This window comes from Anthonomus grandis, chromosome 19 (assembly GCF_022605725.1).
Source record: "Anthonomus grandis grandis chromosome 19, icAntGran1.3, whole genome shotgun sequence".
Classification (NCBI taxonomy): domain Eukaryota; kingdom Metazoa; phylum Arthropoda; class Insecta; order Coleoptera; family Curculionidae; genus Anthonomus; species Anthonomus grandis.
In genome coordinates, this window is record NC_065564.1 from 5073265 (window position 1) to 5096200 (window position 22936).

Here is a 22936-nt window from a genome sequence, read left to right on the forward strand (position 1 = left end):
ATAAGGTCTTATTTACCCCCCGGAAAACTCACACGTATGAAATCGTTTATATTGTGGCAAGGAAATGCAAAAGACTCTCTCCGTCTCCCTTTTCCCTTGCGGTCGGTTTTAAATTGCAAATACACCGTGCGAGGAAAACTATGGACATTTCTTTAATTAGGAGGACTTACCAGCATAGTCGGCACTTTTACTCGAAGTGATGACGTCCTTCTTCAGTAGACAGCCATACTCTTGCTTACCATTGGGCAGTAGCTTGTAAGGCTCATGGTAAACGGAAGAGTTTTCGCTGTCGGACTCTTCGCCATTGACGTGTCCTGGAAGGAGTTTTCATTAAGAGATTCCCTGGATAATTGTCTCACTATCTCACCGTATAAGTTGCACTTCTTTTGCTTCAAAACGGTGCCATCCCCAGGTGTTAAAGTCCCACTTTTGCTCTTCACTGACACCCTGGACCTGGACAGCCCGTTATTAATTATCGGAGTGGACAGAGTCTTCAAGTCTTTCATATTGATCGTAGTGGGCTTGGTACTGCTGGACACCAAGGCGGTATGTTTGTGCAGCAACGCCACCTATAGAACCAATTGGATGTTAACGTTTGCCCTGAAATGCTCCAAGGACCGAAAAAAAAACATGTTTTACCTACTGGTGGTGGTGATGAAATGATATGAAGACTACGTGGTGCCTCTAAAACCTCAAAAGAAAAAGTGATAAAAAGCCTCAATTACCGTATGTACCTTCTTCTTCCCGCGGCGCACCATTAGGAACACCGTGCACACCACCAGGAGGATCACCATGGCCATCACCCCGGTGATCAGCCCTATATAGGCCTGCCCTATGCTGGTAGGGCTGGTGGCGGGGGTGACTTCCTTCCTGGCATGGGTGGTTTCGCCCTTAGGGACGGTGGTGGACACCGGATCCTCCGGGAGCAAGTAGTACTTCTCCAGGTCGTCCACCGTCAAGTTGTTCGCCAGGAGGACTGCAAAGAGAAACCCAACTCTTAAGGTAAAAAGAGGGAGGGAGCGGCAACAAGTAATTAGGTCATAACCGAAGGGGGTGAGCTTAACTAAAGCCATCTCCGGAATGGAATTATTGTTATTTCATGTTGCCGGCCCCCCTCGGGCTCAGTTTCGAAACTCTTGTCCACCTTCGTACGTTAAATTAGGTTAGCGGTTTGTTGTTTCAAGGCGCACTTAATATAATAGTTCGGGAGGGTCGCTTGGACGAGTAAAAACTGGAAATGTGACGTACGGACCGTTGCCAGAGGCTAGAAATAATAGAACTAGGGGGTTGTAAAGTGATTTGCTGACTAGCCTGGGAGAGGAGCTTTTAAGCTAAAAAATCACTCTTGAACAGAGAAAACAAACGCACACACAAATCGACTGGGTCCCCTCTGACTGTCGCATATACAATAAGGGCAATTTATCATTTCTGCACTCGGGCAGGCAGTTTCCGCATTGAAAACGACACAATATACCGCATTTCGACACGTCTAATGTAAAAGCAAACACGGGGGCACAAGTAGCATTTCGGATGCCATTGAAACGACGTAATTTCCCAGCTAATTGTTCCTGGAGCGAGCGATTCTACTCACGCAACAACTTCAATTTGAAAGGCAAACAGCGCAGCGTGTGTGTGTCTCTCTCTCACATTGTATGTGTGTGTGTGTGTTTGAGGGGCCCCAGTTCCCGCATGTCGGATGCCTCGGGGCTATTTGCCAGAGCCCCGCAATTGAATTGTTTCGTTACTACCTCAATGTTTCCACAGTTGGATCGCTATCGGGTGGAAAAAGGGTGTTTTTTCAAGAGCGAATACGTGCAACGTTGATTATTAGGGAGGTTTTTACTTTGGGTTAGCTCTCGCTCATTTATCGCGGGGAAGACTTCAAAGGCAAGGAAGTTTTTAAGAGATCAAGAAAAATCATTTCATAGCTTTATATCTACCGGGTGGTGCGTAGCCGAGCGGAACATAGGAAATCCCATGTAAATTTTAAGGAGGTTAATTATTGGCTTCCCTGTACATTTTACAGAAAAAATGTAAGATAACTTTTTGAAAAGACCAATCTGTCAAATCTTGAATTATTCAATTAAATGTAATTGCAAAATTAGCAAATTTTCGCTTCAGGTAAAACCAAACGGGCACCAGTAAAATGAATATTGTCACTGACGTGAGGAAAAGTGTCAATAAATCAGTGACAGTCGATATTTGAAAAGAAGTATGAATTATTCAATCGACGAAAAAATAGTCATAATTATGTGGCATTATGCGGGAAACAGTTTTAGAGCAGTATCTGAAATGTTTTCAGCTTATTTCCCCACCAAGCCCATTCCGTAAAAAAAAAACCATTTCTTGTATCCGGCTGTACGTCAGATTTGACCTCAATAACAAATTGTTTGCTGGTGGCTGGTGTCTGGTTTTACCTGAACCGAAAATTTAGTAATTTTGCAATTACATTTAATTGAATATTTTTATTTTAAGATTCGCTTAATAAAATTTTTTTAAACTTTGCACGAGGGTTTGCCAGATTGGTCTCTTCAAAAAGTTATCTTACATTTTTTCTGTAAAATGTACAGGGAAGCCAATAATTGACCCCCTTAAAATTTACATGGGATTTCCTATGTTCCGCTCAGCGACGCACCGCGATAGTCACTCTTTCTATACTAGTCTGCACAATATAACTGAGACAAAGTTATCGCAGTTCTTTCAGGCAACGAATTTGTTTGGGACCTCATGTCCCAGGTTAATGAAGGTCAAGCGACAGAAAGCTCTTATAAAATTAACAAATATTTCTATGTAGATTTGTAGCTGCTACATTGTCCTCTCAGTCACTTTTCTCCCATTAGTCTAGGTATGACTCGGATAAAGTTATCGCAGCTTTTCCAGGCAACGTATTTGTTTGGGATCTCACGTCCCAGGTTAATGGCCAAGCGGCAGAAAGCTCTTGTAAAATCAAGAAATATTTCTGTGTAGATTTGTAGCTGCTACATTATCCCCCTAGTCACTTTTCCCCATTAGTCTAGGTATAACTGGGATAAAGTTATCGCAGCTTTTCCAGGCAACGTATTTGTTTGGGATCTCATGTCCCAGGTTAATGAAGGACTCTAAGGCCAAGCGGCAGAAAGCTCTTGTAAAATTAAGAAACATTTCTGTAGATTTATTGCTGCTGTATGGCTTGTTTTTTATCAACATAACCCTTATCCCCCCACCCACCCCAAACAATTGCCCAGTAAGAAATTCCTTTGAAAAATCACCGTTTTTCGTCCATATTATCCAATCTAATTACGATGTTTTTATATTAAATATTTATATATAAAATCATACAAAATTTAAATAAACAGTGTTAATAAATTAAATATTGAATATATATTTTCTGCAAAAACATTGTTTTTCATCAACAAAACCCTTATATCCCCACCCACCCCAAACAATTGCCCAGTAAGAAATTCCTTTGAAAAATCACCGTTTTTCGTCCATATTATCCAATCTAATTACGATGTTTTTATATTAAATATTTATATATAAAATCATACAAAATTTAAATAAACAGTGTTAATAAATTAAATATTGAATATATATTTTCTGCAAAAACATTGTTTTTCATCAACAAAACCCTTATATCCCCACCCACCCCAAACATTTGCCCAGTAAGAAATTCTTTTGAAAAATCACCGTTTTCTGTCCATATTATCCAATCTAATTACGCTGTTTTTATACTAAATATTTATACATAAAATCATGCCAAATTTAAATAAACAGTGTTAATAAATTAAATATTGAATATATATTTTCTGCAAAAACATTGTTTTTCATCAACAAAACCCTTATCCCCCCACCCACCCCAAACATTTGCCCAGTAAGAAATTCTTTTGAAAAATCACCGTTTTCTGTCCATATTATCCAATCTAGTAGCAGTGTTTTGGTATTAAATATTTATTAATATAAATTTACATAATTAAATCAATTTTAAATAAACAAACTGCGTTATTAGATTAGATATTAATGATGCAAGGAGCTGTTATTCATGCGTATGTTAATTTGGAAAACAATGATTTTTGAAAACAATTTCTTACGGGTAAGTTGTGTGGGGTGGGTGGGGGGGCAAGGGTAGGTTTAATAAAAAACGTTCATTTTTGCAAAAAATTATAGGTAATAAAAAATCTATAATTTTTGTATCTATACTTCTCTCATGCCTCTACTTCTTCTCACCAATGCCAAACAAAAGGAAATATTTCTGTGTGGATTTGTAGCTGCTGTATTGCTCTCTCAGTTGCTCTTTCCCCGTTAGTCTAGGTTAAAGTTATACCACTTGTTTGAGAATTCAATTCTGTGATTCCTATTTCAAGCCCCGATCGCCACGACCTGGCTTAATGAAAAATAAAACCGAAAAATCGGTCGTGATACTATTCACTTAACGAACTTTTCTTTCCCCGTCATTAAGCAACAATCTCACCTTTTCTCTCTCCGGTTTTTTCCCTTTGATTCTTTTCGATCGGGACGTGTTCCCTCTCTCTCTCTCTCTCTTTCTCCCCTCAGGTTTTTCCCGAATCGGGTTTTATGTTTCGCGAGAGGTACAATTACAAATTTAATGCACGCGAGTAGAACTTTGAACCGGATCGGCGGGTAATGGATTGTTCCTCATTCGGATTGCGAAATCTAATTTATTTGTTTGACACGTAATAAAAGTTTTTCGGTATCGGTGAGCACGGTTTATTGCCGGCATGATTTTCCAGTTATTCCGATTTTCATTTAAAGTTTTCCGATTATTACGAAACGATGAGACATTCGGATATTAGGGCAGTAGCAGCGCTTAACCGATGCGGCGTAATTTAAAATGTTGGAAAAAAGTGCCGTAACTTCTATCCTACTTCGACTTATGCCAATGGGAGAAGCGTAGATGAGAGAGTAATAAACCAGCTACAAATCTACACAGAAATGGACTTCCACGCAACAAACGTTTATTTTTTGTATACACCAGATGTACATTTTTGGAATGAGATTTTTTTTTAAGTTGTAGATGTGTTTTATGCATCAGGGGGCATTTTTCGATGTATAAAGAAAAAAAACGGCATTTATAAGAGATTTATCGTAAGTATTATTTAATAAAAAAAAGTACGCCACTGTATTTTTCCAAAATAAATTTTAATTTTCAAGTCCTTGTTTAGTTTTGAGCAAATTTGTCTTCTTGACTTTTTTTATTTGTATATGTTTGGTCTCATGTATCCTAATTCGTTTTAACCTTTTAACCTTGTCTGAGGCACTATATCTATAAGATGTATTGACAGAACCCCTTCATTTATTATCCCTGATGATGGACATGTTATATGTCCGAAAATGTCGGATTAATATTTGTTAAATAAATTTTAGTGGAGAATGACCGAAATACCTTTAGTTAGCCAATGTATTTTTAAACCTAGATACTAAAAAATTGTCTAGAATAAAAAAAAACTGAATTTCTACTTAAATGCGATAAAAAATGGCACAACTACTGCAATTTTTATGGCGATAAACCTTGTTTTCGAGCAATGAAAAAAAATGTATTTTTCACGTTTTACTCAAAAACCTTATGGTTATGTAAGAAAAGTGTAAATACAAATAATAAACTATACATTTTTTAACATTTTAATTATTTTCTGCAAAAAAAAAGAAGTATTTCATTAACCTTACCCTTACCCCCCCCACCCACCCCACACAACTTACCAGTAAGAAATTGTTGTTTTAAAATCATTGTTTTCCAAAATAATACACATGAATAATAGCTGGTTTCGTCGTTAATATCTAACCTAATAACACAGTTTGTTAATTTAAATTTAATATAATTATATATTAATAAATATTTAATACAAAAACTGTGCTATTAGATTGGATATTACGGACGAAAAACAGTGATTTTTTAGAAGAATTTTAACAAATATTTGAGGTGTAGTAATTGAGTTTAAAAACTATAGGGGGCAATACTGCAGTCACCAATTCACATAATAATTCGTCTAGATTTTACTTTAGACCCTTCTGCCCTCGAAGTCTTCAAAAAACCCGTACCCAGGACGTGGATTTCGAAACAAACCCCATATATTTCGACTCCCCAGACATAAAATAATTATTATCCTCTAAATTCAAAACATAATCCGGAAGATGTTTGGCAGAGAGTATGAAAGCGACGGGGGACGCAGGTGGAATAAAAGCGGCGCGAAGCTTTTTCGTAATTTACTTAATGAAGATGCCATTTATGAAGCGTTTTAAGCCAGATTTACAACGGGGCCTTTTAAAATTTTCATACGGCGTCGGGTTACCACCACCGCACCGGGGGCCCAACGGTTAGGCCCGAAGAACTTAATATTCCTCACCCCGAACGGAAAAATAGGCAAAAGAACGTCGGCCACAAAGAGATTTCACGCTTTTCGCTTAAATTATCTCCCGGCAACCTTTGAAGTTCCCGACGAAAGGGGATCAACTTACTTTAGAAAGATAAAACTCAAACGGGCGGGAGGGGGCCTCGTTCAACTTTTTAAAAAGAGTAACAAGTCTTACGACGCGACTCACCGGGCTATGGAAGGAGTTATCTGTCTCTTTATTACACCCGAGTCGGAACGGGGTAGTTTTAAAACATTTTTACCGCCCCCCGCGGGGATATCGGCCCTAAGTTTATTTAGGGAAATCAAAGAGGAAATTGATTTACAAGGCATTCACTTTATTTTCTCTAATATTTAAATCGACTAGATAAGAGAAATAGAGATTACAAGAGTTCCCAATTTCCAAAGTCACCGTCATACTTTGTCGATCAGGGGCACGAGTTCTCCAACAAAAAAGCCTCGTTCCAAGACCACCTGAATATAGATTAGGGTTTCTTAAAAAACCTACCTATACCTGCTCGAGCAACGGCTACTGCATTGACGAGCCCTTCGATGACATAGGTCCAGTTCAATAAATTACACAGTTGTGATTTACTATTACATAAGGGTTTATTGTACCTTTTGGTTAGTAATAATTAACAGGTATAGACTAATGAACGATTTACAATGTTGAAGTTAGTTATTTACCAGGGTTTACAATATTAGTTGACGTTACCAGCCTTCCAGAATCACAAGATCAATAGCAGGAACTTAGCAGGAACCAGGAACGGCATTAGCACTAACGTCACCTTGGTTTGTGCAGCTATTGACAACCACTGTTGCACTCACAACGTTGCACTCACTTTCAGTTCAGTTTTCCACCTTTACGCACACTTATTCACTATAGACCTTTTTACATAACTTAAACTACTTTATCGTAACAATTAGGTATACATATATGAACTTTAGACAAATACTTAAACGGAAGAGAGTGAGAGAGAGAGGAATTGCTTGCGCCAACTTGCTCTTGACTAACTTATTTTCTCGGTACTTTAAGCTTTGTGAATTCCTTCACTGGTGAAAGAAACCTTGTGTTTCGGGGGCGCGAGAGTAGGTACTTCTTTTTGCGGCGACGGAGTGAATACTGATTTTTTCTCGTGGGACTCGGGGTGAAATGTTGGGTAAAAAATGTGGGATGCACGTGTGTCATGGGGCCAACACTTAAGTGAACTTAAGGAGAAAAATGGATTTTTAAGTGCACTTAAGCTAAACTGGCAACAAAGGCATTTCTTAAAAAGTAGGTAAAAACACATGTTGGGATTTGGGAGAAGGTTCAGGCAAAAATTATTTACTTGAGAAAAAAGGTATTATTCGTTTGACAACCATAAACTTCGATTCCATAAAATCATAAAATAAAATAAATTGTTAAAATTAACTTTTAACATACTCCCCCCTTTTGAAGGCTTTGCCTTCAACAAACATTATACATTATAACTTATAGACAAAACTTATCAAGAAATACTATGGTTAAACTAAGTTACTATCAGATTTGGGCAACGGGCATAATTTGGTTATATTTCTAGTAAATATTCCATTTTTAGTCCTAATTTTTACCAAGCGTATTTTACCATCTTTATTAGGTAAAGTGTCTACTACTCTGGCCAACGGCCAATCAAGAGGTTTGGTGTTCTCATCTTTAAGAAGAACAAGGTCATTTGTTTCAATATTGGGGACTGGGGATATCCATTTAGGCCTATTCTGAAGATTGTTGAGATACTCTTTGGTCCATCTAGTCCAAAAGAATTGTTGAATCTGACTTAACCTTTGCCAACGATCTAAGCGGTTTTCAGGAATTGACGAGACATTGGGCTCAGGGTACGAAACGAGAGGACTTCCAACTAAAAAATGTCCAGGGGTAAGACAAGTTAAGTCCAGTGGATCAGCTGATAGGGGAAGAAGTGGCCTGGAGTTTAAAATAGCCTCAATTTGTGCTAAAATAGTGGAAAAATCTTCAAAGGTTAAATTCTGGTTTCCAATTAATCTTCGTAAGTGATGTTTAGTACTTTTTATAGCTGCCTCCCAAAGACCACCCCAGTGAGGAGAGAAAGGAGGTATAAATTGCCACTGTATTTCATGGCATGAGAAAAATGCAGTCAATTGCTCTTGTGTCTGTTGTGACTTAAGCGTGTCATAAACTTCTTTAATTTGATTGCTGGCACCAGAGAAATTTGTACCATTGTCACTAAAAATTGTTGCCGGGCATCCACGTCTTGAAATAAAACGTTTAAAGCATGCTAAAAATGCTTGTGAAGAGAGACTTGATACTAGCTCCAAATGAACAGCTTTAGTGACCATGCATACAAATAAAGCGATATACGCCTTTTCAATTTTGGCGCGTCGAAGAGATGACGATTTAATAATAAATGGTCCTCCAAAATCGACACCTGTTGTTAAAAACGGTCTAGAAGGGACAACTCTGGATTTAGGGAGATCTGCCATAATTTGTTCTCCTGTTTTAAGCTTAAATTTATAGCATTGTAAACAGTTTATAGAGATCTTTTTTATTTCTCTTAATCCATTTAGCGGCCAGTATTTAAGACGAATATTTGACAATATCGTTTGAGGACCAGCATGTCCTAACCTAATGTGTTCTTTTTTCAGCAAGAGTCCAACAACATGGTTTTTTGAGGGCAATAAAATTGGAAATTTTTGATCAAATGATATGGGTGCTTGGGATAATCTGCCTCCAACCCTTATGAGATTGGAGGTATCGATAAAGGGGTTTAACCTAAGGACTTGCTTGTTTGAAATTTTTCTTTCTTCTGACTTTAGTTCACTGATTTCCTTTGAAAACGTTTGGTGTTGAACTTGCTTTACTATAAAAATTTCTGCAGCCTTTAATTCAGTTACAGCTAAAGCACCATAAAATTTTTTACCATTACCTTTACAATTATTTACAAATCTATGTATAAATGCAATAGTTCGTTGCAATCGCGAGAAGTTAGAAAACCGATTAAAAAGTGTTATCCAGAAATCTTCGGAGTTAACAAGCAAGACCGTTTTTGCTTTTCTTGCTTCTTCTTCAGTGGAGCAAGGTCCCTTTTCATACATTTTTAAATTTAAATTCGGGTCCAGTAAGAACTTTGGGCCGTTCCACCAAAGCGTAGAGGTGAGAATCTGGTCTGCGGTAAATCCGCGAGAAAGATGATCAGCTGGATTATCCGCAGTTGGAATATGACGCCATTTGCAGTCTTGAGATAAAACCTGAATTTGAGAAATGCGGTTTGCTACAAACACATTGAAACGAGAAGGGTGGGCATTTAACCAAGCAAGTACAATCTCAGAGTCAGTCCAAAGATTAATGTTGTCAACTGAAAATCTTTCTTTTAATATGGAACACACACGAGTGACTAAATTGGAAAGTAAAAGTGCTCCACAGAGTTCCATGCGGGGAATTGTAATTTCTCTTATCGGGGCTACTCTACTTTTGGCAGTAATAAGTTGACAAGAGACATTTTTGTTAGGATAAAGGGCTCTTATATACACACACGCACCATATGCCTTCCTGCTGGCATCTGAAAATCCATGAATTTGAAGTGAACTGGGATTATTATTAGCTAGGAAAAAACGTGGAATTTTTAAACACATTAGTTGGGGAAGATCTTTAATAAAGGTGGTCCATTGGGTTAAAATGGGTTCTTTCAGGGGTTCATCCCAATTAATTTTTTCTTTCCAAATGTTTTGCATAATTAATTTAGCATTTACAACAATGGGAGCTATGAATCCTAAGGGGTCGTACATTTGCGCAATTTTAGATAAAACTATACGTTTAGTAATTATGCTTTCGGACCTAGTGTCAGGTAAAGAGATAAAAAACTCATCTGAGTCGGGATTCCAGCCTACACCAAGGACTTTATTTGAAATTCCCTCGGTTTCTATGGTGAAACTTTCTTGGGACCCATTATCACAAGTTTTAGACAAAAATAAATTGCTATTTGAACACCATTTATGTAAGTGAAAATTTCCAATCTTGCAAAGTTCCAATAGCTGCCTATGTAATTCTACCAAATTTTCATAGGTATCTTGCCCACAGAGAACATCGTCCACGTAACATTGAGATAAAATAGCTTGAGACGCAAGAGGATAATCGTCTTTATGAATAATGGCAAGTTCATTCAGGGTGCGTGTAGCCAAATAGGGGGCACAGTTCGTGCCATAAGTGACGGTGAGTAATTCAATGCATTGCATTGGCTGAGAGGGATGGTCGCGCCATAAAATATTTTGCAGGTAAGTTTGATTTGGGTTAACGCGCACCTGTCTATACATTTTTTCGATATCAGAAGTGAGAGCGAATTTAAAACTTCGAAACCTAAGTAAAATATCAAACAGTTCAGGTTGAACTGTATATCCTTTATGCATTACGTCATTGAGTGATAGCCCAGAAGACGTTTTCATAGATCCGTCAAACACTACACGAAGTTTAGTGCTTGTACTGTCCTCACGAATTACACAGTGGTGAGGCAGAAAGTATCGATTTTTGTTATTTTCAGTTTTAAGGGAAAGGGGAATAATTCGTGCATGATTGAGTGAGATATATTCACCGATAAATTTTTTGTATTCAAGAAAAAGGTCAGGAGATTTTTGAAAACGCTTTTCTAAGTGGTGAAACCTTTTCTTGGCTAATGAATATGACTCTCCTAGCGGATGTGACTCTTGGGGCCTTTTAAGGGGTAAGTCGACTTGAAAATGACCATCTTTAAATACCGTGGTATTTTGAAAATTCTGTTCAACCATAGAATCTTCAGGGGATAGGGGTTTTTCGTGAGTGGGCGAAACATTTTCTAGTAACCAAAATTTCTCAATTAATGAGTCCAGTGAGCAATCTGAATTTAATGATTGCACTAAAAAGCAATTCTTAGAATTTGCCAAAGGGGTTTTGTGAACGAGAGCTTGGGAGGGGATTAATCCTGAAAGAATGTGGCCAAAGTAGGTACCTACCAACGTTAAAGAGTCCTTGTTAACCTTGGTGTATTCGCCTGAAAGAATGTGGTAGTATACATCTGCTCCCAACAATAAATCTATTGTAGAAGGCGTATCAAAGTAGGGGTCTGCAAGCGGTGTATTATTGGGAAGGTTCAACATAAATTTGTTGACTTTAAAGTGAGGGGATTTTTCTGTGATTTTGTCTAATACACAGCAGTTAACATTCAGGAAGTAATCGTGATTGTGACAGGAATGAATTCTCAGGGAAATTGCGTGATTAGAGTGCTTAATTTTGCCGCCAATACCAGAGATTTGTATTGGCTGCGTCTTAGGAGAGAGATCAAGTCTTTGAACCAGCGATTGGGTTACTATTGATATAGTACTCCCGGGATCTAATATTGCCTTTGCAATAATAAAATGACCATTCTTGTCGGGTATTTGAATCAATGAAGTACCTAATAAAACTTCATTATCTTCAGTGGCGAAAACTGACAAAATCACAGGTTTATTAGCGTGAGGGCGATTCGAGTTAATTTCATTGCTTGTGCTTGGGATTTGTGGTTCTTGAGTCTGAGAGGAGCTTTGGCTTGAACCTTGATTCCGAGAATGGGAGCTATTTATGAGAAGCGAATTTCTGTTAAAATTTTGAGATCGTTCATTTTGGGTTTGAGGATTTGGCCTCCAATGTGAATTTCTGCTTTGCAAGGGCTGTGCTGCATCATCCATTGGATGCAAAAGAGAATGGTGTTTCATATGACAAATCTGGCACCTCTGAGATGTACAGTTTTTTACTTGATGCCTTGAACCGAGACAATTAAAACATAGATTCTTATGATTAACAAAATCCTGTTTCTGTTTTAAACTAAGATCTTTAAATTTAAAACAAGTATAAATTTTGTGATCAGGGTGCTCACAAAAGGGACACTTTTGTCCTGCAACAAAATGTGAGCGAGAGTTTTGAGGAGAGTTTTGAGGTATGACTTGGTTGCCTTGGCGTTGCCCACCATGAGCATAGTGTGAAATTTTTTTAACAAAGGGAGTGTTGTGTTGAGAAGAACGTCCATGGGAATAATTTCTAGTTGAAGGGCTTTCAGAGAGATCTTCTAACACCGAACAACGCTTTTCTAAAAAGCTTAGAAATTCTTCAAGCTTAGGGACCACATGTGAGGAAGAGCGCATTTGAGAACCTCTCTCGGATATATATGCCTTTCTTGTGCCAAAGTCTAATTTTTGAGAAAAAATATAAATTAAAATTAAATCCCAGTGGTCTACTGGAATGTTTTGATTTTTCAGTGAATCAAAGTTCTGTTTTATGCAAACTATAAATTCCCTAAGTGTGTGTGAGGATACCTTATTTAGGATAGGAATGTCAACTAAATTTTTAATATGGGCAAAAATAATTGATAATTGATTATCATATCTTTGTCTAAGGGTATTTAGGGCAATTTGGAGGTTGTCAGTGGTCAATTGTAAATTATCGACCAAATTTAGGGGTTCATCTCTTAAATAAGATTTTAAATAAATTAATCTTTGAATATCAGAGAGAGATTGATTATCTAGAATAAGAGTAGAGAAAAGTTGAAAAAAGGCATTCCATTTAGTGATGTCTCCGTTAAATGGAGGTATGCTAATTTGGGGCAAACTAACATTTGGGGAATGAGAGTATTGGGGAACTATATGTCTTACTTGAGTTGGCGCTTGCGGGGAAAGTTCTAAAATTTTACGTTGCATTTTAGCAACACACGTTAAGTATTTGTCTTCTACATCATCCTTGTCTACTTTACTTATATCTAAAACTACAATTTGTTTTTCTACCTCTTCAAAATCTTTAAAAGCGTGGGTTAACATACTTTCACGTACCTGAATTTCTAAAAAGTCATGTATACTATCATTATTTTCTAAAAACCAATTAACAATTCGTGTTACTTTAGCCTTTAAATATCCGCGATTTTTAACCAACGCTTCTACTGATATTTCTATTCCTTCAGTCATTTTACTTTTTAGTTTTAGGCTTACAGAATAAACACAAAAAATTACGAGACAACCAGATGCTTATTTTTTGGGAATAGATTTTCTTTAAATTTAAACAATAATTGTTAAGAGAAAATAAACTAATTACCAAGAAACAATTTAAAAGAAAAAGTAAAAAGTGAGTTGCTACTTATTTCCAAATAACAATTATAACAAGTAAAAATAACAAAATAACAAGGGACAAATAACTAAAAGGTTTGTTAGTAAGTAATTAACTAAAATACTGTTTACTCGAAGGACCACCGACACATATGTCGGAACCAATTATATACTTTTTACACAAGAAGTATGTTTTGTTTTTGCTTAGATGAATCGTAAAATCACAACTTGGGAAGATCCGGCTCGAAGGACCATGAATATAGATTAGGGTTTCTTAAAAAACCTACCTATACCTGCTCGAGCAACGGCTACTGCATTGACGAGCCCTTCGATGACATAGGTCCAGTTCAATAAATTACACAGTTGTGATTTACTATTACATAAGGGTTTATTGTACCTTTTGGTTAGTAATAATTAACAGGTATAGACTAATGAACGATTTACAATGTTGAAGTTAGTTATTTACCAGGGTTTACAATATTAGTTGACGTTACCAGCCTTCCAGAATCACAAGATCAATAGCAGGAACTTAGCAGGAACCAGGAACGGCATTAGCACTAACGTCACCTTGGTTTGTGCAGCTATTGACAACCACTGTTGCACTCACAACGTTGCACTCACTTTCAGTTCAGTTTTCCACCTTTACGCACACTTATTCACTATAGACCTTTTTACATAACTTAAACTACTTTATCGTAACAATTAGGTATACATATATGAACTTTAGACAAATACTTAAACGGAAGAGAGTGAGAGAGAGAGGAATTGCTTGCGCCAACTTGCTCTTGACTAACTTATTTTCTCGGTACTTTAAGCTTTGTGAATTCCTTCACTGGTGAAAGAAACCTTGTGTTTCGGGGGCGCGAGAGTAGGTACTTCTTTTTGCGGCGACGGAGTGAATACTGATTTTTTCTCGTGGGACTCGGGGTGAAATGTTGGGTAAAAAATGTGGGATGCACGTGTGTCATGGGGCCAACACTTAAGTGAACTTAAGGAGAAAAATGGATTTTTAAGTGCACTTAAGCTAAACTGGCAACAAAGGCATTTCTTAAAAAGTAGGTAAAAACACATGTTGGGATTTGGGAGAAGGTTCAGGCAAAAATTATTTACTTGAGAAAAAAGGTATTATTCGTTTGACAACCATAAACTTCGATTCCATAAAATCATAAAATAAAATAAATTGTTAAAATTAACTTTTAACACCACCATCTTAAGTTTTGAGGTAGAAACTGGCTGGAAAACTCTCCTTAATCCTTAAAATGCCAGCCAAAGTTATGCTGCAAAGAGTATTTAAAATGTATAGGCATCTATCTTGCTTAGGCCCTCGAAGGCGAGGCATGTGGGAGTAAATAATGACCTCCCTTCCAAATATATTGTTAAGATAAAACCCTCGAAAATTATGATAAATTACTGCCTCGTCTCTCGCGAATGTTTATTCCCACTGAGGGCCTGTTTATTTAGGGAGGACTTTACAGGGTGTCCCCGATATTAATTAAGGCTTATTAAGTAAGTGAAACTAGTGACGACAAATTGAACTTACGTGACTCAAAAGACATTTCGCTCAGGAGGATCCACTGGTCGGAGAAATACAGGCGGAGCTTGATAAACCTGGAAAAAAAGGGACGATAATATGCAAGTGGACGATTAGTTTGTTGCTTACCTGGCTGGTTTTCCCTTAAGGGCAATGGTGACATTCCGGGCGGCCTCGTGGGTGCGATCCGGTTCTATGGTGGTGATCACTGGATCCGGTTGATATCGGATTCCGTCCAGACTGAACCAGATTTCCGCTTTGCCAAAAAGCTGGAATACAAAATCAAACTTTTCGAATCGATAAACGTGCTCCGAAAGGGAGAAGCCCGCCTCGAAAACGGGGCATTAACGTAATTGCAGGTTTCGTTTTAAGGGTAACATCGATTTAATTAGGGTCCTCTGTAATTAATCAATCGATTAATTAATTAATATTGAGGGAGGGGAAGCTGGTTGTTTGATAGGGATTTTTGGGCTTAAAGGAGTTTTGATTTTTGTGGAGTTATTTTAGGTTTGCTAAGGTATTCTAGAAAAAAGTGTTATTCATTTCCTAAAAAAAATCATAACTTTCTTAGTAGTCGTCCGATTTTACTCTGGTTTACACCAATGTATAAGGAGGACCCTATTATTTAATTAAAAAAATTCATTATGATCCTCTGATAGGAAGTTCAATTTTTTAAGGCCTTCAAATATAAAAACGACTAGAGACGCAATTAAATTTTTCTTGACTCATTTCCCTAAAAAAATTATAACTTTTTTCGTAGTTGTCCAATTTTACTCTGGTTTACACTAATATATAAGGAGGACCCTATTATTTAATAAAAAAATTCATTATGACCCTCTGATAGGAAGTTCAACTTTTTCAGGGCCTCCAAATCTAAAAAAACGACTAGGGACACAATTAAATTTTTCTTGACTTATTTCCTTAAAAAAATTATAACTTTCTTAGTAGTTATCCAATTTTACTCTGGTTTACACCAATATATTAGAAGGACCCTATTATTCAATTAAAAAAATTCATTATGACCCTCTGATAAGAAGTTCAATTTTTTTAGGGCCTCCAAATATAAAAAAATGACTAGAGACGCAATTAAATTTTTCTTGACTCATTTCTTTAAAAAAATTATAACTTTCTTAGTAGTTGTCCAAATTTACTCTGGTTTACACCAATATATTAGGAGGACCCTATTATTTAATTAAAAAAATTCATTATGATCCTCTGATGGAAGTTCAATTTTTTCAGGGCCTCTAAATATAAAAAACGATCAGTGGCACGATAATTTTTTTCTTAACTCCTCTCTTTAAAAAATGCATAACTTTCTTTGTACTAGTCGGATTTTCTCTAGCAAAATATTTAGAAGACTCTATTGCATCATAAGAAGTATAATAAATGACCCCATTTCATGTAAGTTTTTTAGGGTCCATCAAAAACAATAATTTTTCGTTAAGTATTATACAGACGAACCGGGAAAGTGAATTTTCAAACAATTTTTTAATAAGGTATTGGTGAGATCCCAAGGGGCCTAAAAAAGTGTCTTAAGCTAAATCTCACGAAATGTATGTCCCTTAAGAAAAAAGGGCCCTAATTCAAAAACGCAATTTCGAATTTCATCCTGTCCCTTAATCCATTAACATAAAATACACCCCCGATGCCGTTCCGTCTTTCCATTTTCCATTATTGTTATTATTTTCTTGCCGGCGTTCCGTTCTCCGTGAGTGCCTTATAAAAACCGTCGTTATTGATATTTTATTCTCTTTTATGATGAGGCTCCGGTCGTCCGTGAATAAAGAGAAACAAAAAGAGAGAGACAGAGAGACCACTTTTGCGAAAATATTTATTTTAAATTTAATCGAAATTAACCCTTCGGTTCGAGAGGATCGGGGGGGGGGGGGTAGGTCAATTTGGCAAATGGAAAGTGCATTATGGCAAATTTAATAACCTTAAAACTAAATATGCGATATAGTCCCCCCCGCATTATCCTCGTTGTGAGTTTCATTATTTAACATTTGCACATATGGAGGGAGATCGGGGATATTTGTTTTTGGTTTTCGAGTACGATCAAGCGAATCTGATTAAATTTAATCGCTTAATTACTATTATGCGGCCGGGATTATGGGAGAGAGGATCTAATTCAATTAACTATTTTTCGGTCGATCCTATGCGGTTTCCATGTCTTTCATGTGTTGGACACAAACAGGGGCTTCGATGGATTTAACGAATCAATTGTGCGTGACTTTATTAGGCAGGCCGGAATTTTATTTACTAATTAATTGTCACTCGCTTGATCCTATTTACTTATTTTCAGGACTTCCAAAATCTTGATTTTCTATTTCTGTCCAAGATTCTAACGCCTTTCATATTTCCAATATGCCATGTATTGCCATCACATATCACTTTTCTTATGTGATTCTGACCTCCACAGACGAGAAACTTAATTTTATTACGATCGTCCCAGATAATCAGGCCTCAAATGGATTTTCATACCCAAAAGTGAGTTTTGTGAGTTTCTACCGCATTTGATGCTTCCATTATATCCTGGATCGCCTTGAAATATCACTTTTCCTATATAACCATGATCTCTGCAGACGAGAGACTTAATTTTATTATGATCGTCCCATGTAATCAGGTCTCAAATGGATTTTCATGCCCAAAAGTGGATTTTTTGAGTTTCTACCGCATTTCACGCTTACATTACACTCTGGATCGTCCTTGAATATCACTTTTCTTACATAATTGTGACCTCTGCAGACGAGAAACTTCACTTTGTAAGGATCGTCCCAGGTAATCAGGCCTCAAATGGATTTTCATGCCCAAACGTGGGTAAAAAGTGGGTTTTTTGAGTTTCTACCGCATTTCATGCTTCCATTACATCCTGGATCTCCTTGAAATATCGATCTTCTTATGTAATTGTCATCCTTGCAGACGAGAGACTTAATTTTATTATGATCGTGTCAGGTAATCAGGCCTCAAATGCATTTTCATGTCTAAAAGTGGGTAAAAAGTGGGTTTTTTGAGTTTCTACCGCATTTCACGCTTCCATTACATCCTGGATTGCCTTGAAATACCAGTTTTCTTACGTAACCATGACCACTGTAGACGAGAGACTTTACTTTATAACGATCGTCCCAGGTAATCAGGCCTCAAATGGATTTTCATGCCCAAAAGTGGGTTTTTTGAGTTTCTACCGCATTTCACGCGTCCATTACATCCTGGATCTCCTTGAAATATCACTCTTCTTATGTAATTGTCATCTCTGCAGACGAGAGACTAATTTTATTACGATCGTCCCAGGTAATCAGGCCTCAAATGGATTTTCATGCCCAAACGTGGGTAAAAAGTGGGTTTTTTGAGTTTCTACCGCATTTTACGCTTCCATTACATCCTGGATCGCCCTTAAATATCACTTTTCTTACGTAATTGTGACCTCTGCAGACGAGAAACTTCACATTATAACGATAGTCCCAGGTTATCAGGCCTCAAATGGATTTTCATGCCAAAAAGTGGGTAAAAAGTGGGTTTTGTGAGTTTCTACCGCATTTCACGCTTCCTTTACACGCTGGATCGCCCTTAAAGATCACTTTTCTTACGTAACCGTGACCACTGTAGACGAGAGACTTCACTTCATAACGATCGTCCCAGATAATCAGGCCTCAAATAGATTTTTATGCCAAAAAGTAGATTTTTTAAGTTTCTACATCATTTTACATTTCCATAAGGGCCTGGATTACCATAAAATATAACTTTTCTTACGTAAAAATTACCCCTACAGCCGACCAACCCTAAAACGAATAAGCTCGCGTCCCTGATCGCTCTGAACATTATCGTCGCCGTTAAACTTCGCCTTCTACCACAAAAACCCTCAGGTTTACGTTGCGACTTAAAACTTGCCCATTAGGAATTATTATTTATTATTAAGAAGATTGTCGAAAAGCCGATTAACCGTTGCCTCTCTCCCTCCCTGATCTCGGAAGGGCTTTTTCAGGGCTGGTCAAAAACTTCCGCAATGGCCAAAGGTAATCCCGCTACTCCGAGAGGAAACTTTTAGGGAAACTTTCAGTGTAATATAACCGATCTACTCCTCTTAGTTTCTCCCGCAGTTTTTGCATCGGATCCTCTTTGTGACTAAAATCGTAAAAAACTCACTCCCCTTCCCGCCCAAATTACAATAAACGGCGCCAGTATTATTTTTTAATTTATACTTAAACGAATTTTTATTTAAATGGAAATGGAACAGCGACGCTCCGCTGTTTTTTTTCCGGTATGCAAAAATAACAACGGAGCGGCATTAATGAATAGTAAATTTCAGTTTTTTTTCTCTCTCGTGTGTTGTTATTAAATTATGGAATAACTTACTTGCACGCCCCTGGTGAACATGTTGTTGGTGTGCAGGTGGACCGCGTTGAACTCCCTGAGACCGTCGAACTCTATCGTGATCTCCAGGGGTTCGCCGTTTCTGAACTCGTTGGACCAGCCGACCCATCTACTGCCTAAAAATAAATGTGACCTAAGAACACTACTTAGGATTGTCATCACTTTAAGTGCCTATTCCAGGCAGTTGAAGTCAGTTTGGGGTATTGTTTTGTTTTTTCCAGGAGCTCAAACTACTTAGTTTAAGTATAATTGAAAAACCGCTTCACGTGCCTCCTCCAGGTGTTTTCACTTTAAGCTCTTATTCCAGGCACATGAAGTCAGTTTCTGGGATTTACAACCATGTTATATTTCTTTCAGAAGTTTCAAATCAATTCTTTAGGGTTCAAGTTTCTGGAGAAAATAAAACATTATCCTTAGTGCCCTTACAGGTAAAGCCCTACTAACTTAAAAAATTAATTTATTACTAGAACTGCCTAAATGTGACTTCGAGTGCCTGAAAGAACCAAGAAAATTACTCTATGTGATCAAAAATGACCTCAATTGCCTGAAAAATTAATTTATTACTATAAGTGCCTGAATGTGACTTCGAGTGCCTGGAAAAGTCAAGAAAATTACTCTAAGTGGCCAAAAACGCCCTCAACTACCTGGAAAAGTTAATTTATTACTATAAGTGCCCAAATGAGATTATAAGCGCCTAGACGACCCAAGAAAATTCCTCTAAGTGCTTAAAGATTACCTCAACTTTCTCGACATGTAATTTATTACCCTAAGTACTTAAATGTGACTTCGACTGTCTGGAAGAACCAAGAAAGTTACTCTAAGTGCTCAAAAATGGCCTCAACTATCTGGAAAAATTAATTTATTACTATAAGTGCCTAAATATGAATTTGAGCACCTAGAAGATCCAAGAAAATTCCTTTAAGTGCTCATAGATTACCTTAACTGCCTCGAAAAATGTAATTTATTACTTTAAGTGCTTAAATGTGACTTTGACTGCCTGGAAAAACCAAGAACACTATCCTAAGTATTCAAAAAGGATTTCAAGTGCCTGGAGAATTAAATTTATTACTCTAAATACTTAAATAAGACTTCGACTGCCTGGAAGAACCAAGAAAGTTGCTCTAAGTGCTCAAAAATGACCTCGACTACCTGGAAAAATTAATTTATTACCATAACTGCCTAAAAGTGACTTTGATTGCCTAGAAGAACTAAGAAAATTACTCTCACTGCTCAAAAATGACCTCAACTGCCTGAAAAAATTAATTTATTGCTATAAGTGCCTGAATGTGACTTCGGCTGCCTAGAAGAACCAAGAAAGTTGCTCTAAGTGCTCAAAAATGACCTCAACTGCTTGGAAAAATTAATTTATCACTAGAAGTGCCTAAGTGCGACTTTGACTGCCTAAAAGAACCAAGAAAATTACTCTAAGTGACCAAAAACGACCCTAACTACCTACAAAAATTAATTTATTACTATAAGTGCCCAAATGTGACTTTGAGCGCCTAGAAGATCCAAGAAAATTCCTTTAAGTCCTCAAAGATTACCTCAACTGCTTTGAAAAATGTAATTTATTACTCTAAGTACTTAAATGTGACTTCAACTGCCTGGAAAAACCAAGAAAGTGACTTTAAGTGCTCAAAAATTACCTCGACTGCCTGGAAAAAATAATTTATTACTCCAAGTACCTTAATGTGATTTAGACTGTATATAAGAAGCAAAAAAAATTACTCTAAGTATCCAAAAATAACCTTAACTGCCCAAAAAAATTTATTCAACATTAAAGGCGCCCAAATGTGACCTCGAGTGCCTGGAGGAAACAAGAAAATTGCTTTAAGTGCTCAGAAACGGCTTCAATTGCCTGAAAAAATTAATTTATTTCTATAACTGCCTAAATGTGACTTTAAGTGCTTGGAAGAACCAAGAAAATTACTTTAGGTGCTTAAAATAGCCTCAACTGACTGGAAAAATCAATCTATTACTCTAAGACTCCAAAAAAATGACTTGAACTGCCTGGAAAAAATAAAATATTAATTCAAATTACCCAAAAATAACCTCATCCGCCTGGAAGTGCCAAAAGTGAGTTTATCTGCCCGAAAAAAATGAAGAACTACTATTCTTACAGTTGTAAGACTCCAACTGCCTGTACTACTTGTACTAAAATGGCACCTTTTTGTACTGACTCTAATATAATTACCATTAAAAAAAAAGGCTGTACAAATTGGCCTTTTTAGCGTCGTGCAGCATTTTCCATACTGTACTTAACCATAAAAAGGCGCGAGGGCGAGCAAGTGAGAAAATCGACTCTAACCCAACCGTCATGTTCATTACTTGTATTGTCTGTACGTGCCCGTACATACCGATGGAACTTTTGATAAGGACCATTTGAACTCGTCCAGAATTTACTCTCGAAATTTCGTTATCTCGGGCTCCGCAGCCGGAGGAGTCTTATCTCGGCCCCCTTCGACACCCCCTCTTGTCGAATATATGAATTTTAATGTTGTACTTTTTGCAGTTTTTAATTAGTTGCCCGACGATATATGGGGGCACTTTCGACTGTACATGTTAAGGGTCTGAATGAACCTCCAAAGAACTTGTACCGCTCCGTATGGCCCCATAAAATGCACCTCATTAATTTTTTTCATTTGACGAACTGCAGCTGTCCCTCGTCTGACATCTTTATCCGTCCACAACAGTCGGACGATATCAATTATTTCAGAGAATCAATAATTAAAGGTACGATTGAGACGTTTCGGGTTTGGCAGCAGGAAAAAAAACGCCATTAACCGCGAAATAACAATATCGCGGTTTGGGTGGTGAGATTTCTCAATGTCTCAATGTGATCCCATCGAAATATTTTATTAATGATCTCTGCTGATATCGAGTGGTTGTTTTTTTGGGCATTTACTGGCTTGAAAACGTCGGTTTTTGTATGTTAGTTACATGTACCTGAGGAGGATAATAAAGGGGGCAGAAACGTGCCTTTTAATGCAGCTCATCCTTAAGGAAGTAATTTATTCCAGGCAGTTGGGGTATTTTCTTGGTTCTTCCAGGCAGTCGAAGTCACTTTTAGACACTTAGAATATTAAATAAATTTTTTCCAGGTAGTCGAGACCATTTTTAGATCATTTAATATTTTTTATAATTTTTTCCAGGTAGCTGCGGTCATTTTTAAGTAATTGAAGTAATAAATTAATTTTTCCAGGCAGTTGACGTAATTTTTGAGCACTTTGAGTAATTCTCTTGGTTCTTTCAGGCACTCGAAGTTACATTTAGGCATTTGAAGTAATAAATTAAATTTTCGAGGCAGTTGAGGTCATTCTTGAGCATTTTGAGTAATTTTCTTAGTACTTCCATACAGTCGAAGTTACATTTATGCACTTGGATTAACAAATTAATTTTTCCATGCAGTTGAGGTAATTTTTTGAGCACAGAGTAATTTTCTTGGTTTTTCCAGACAGTCAATATCGCATTTAGGCACTTTTAGAAATAAATTAAATTTTCCAGGTAGTTGAGGCGATTTTTGAGAACTTAGACTAATTTGCTTGGTTCTTCCTAACAATTAAAGTCATATTTCTGAACTTCTAATGAAAAATTAATTTTC

General features: G+C 37.1%; 1 protein-coding gene across 4 annotated transcripts in view; it reads right to left on the reverse strand.

Moving 5' to 3' along the window:
- The window catches only part of LOC126747344 (discoidin domain-containing receptor tyrosine kinase B-like), a 147348-nt gene that overhangs the window by 23719 nt on the left and 100693 nt on the right, over window positions 1-22936 (reverse strand). For 3 of the 4 annotated variants that reach the window (XM_050455903.1, XM_050455904.1, XM_050455906.1), the window contains 6 exons: window positions 19318-19451; window positions 15097-15236; window positions 14977-15044; window positions 726-976; window positions 368-569; window positions 171-314 (listed from right to left, as the gene is read on the reverse strand). In XM_050455903.1, coding sequence (XP_050311860.1) covers window positions 171-314; window positions 368-569; window positions 726-976; window positions 14977-15044; window positions 15097-15236; window positions 19318-19451 — 939 coding nt within the window. The remainder of the gene's footprint in view (window positions 1-170; window positions 315-367; window positions 570-725; window positions 977-14976; window positions 15045-15096; window positions 15237-19317; window positions 19452-22936) is intronic. The other variant, XM_050455905.1, reaches the window with a different exon arrangement.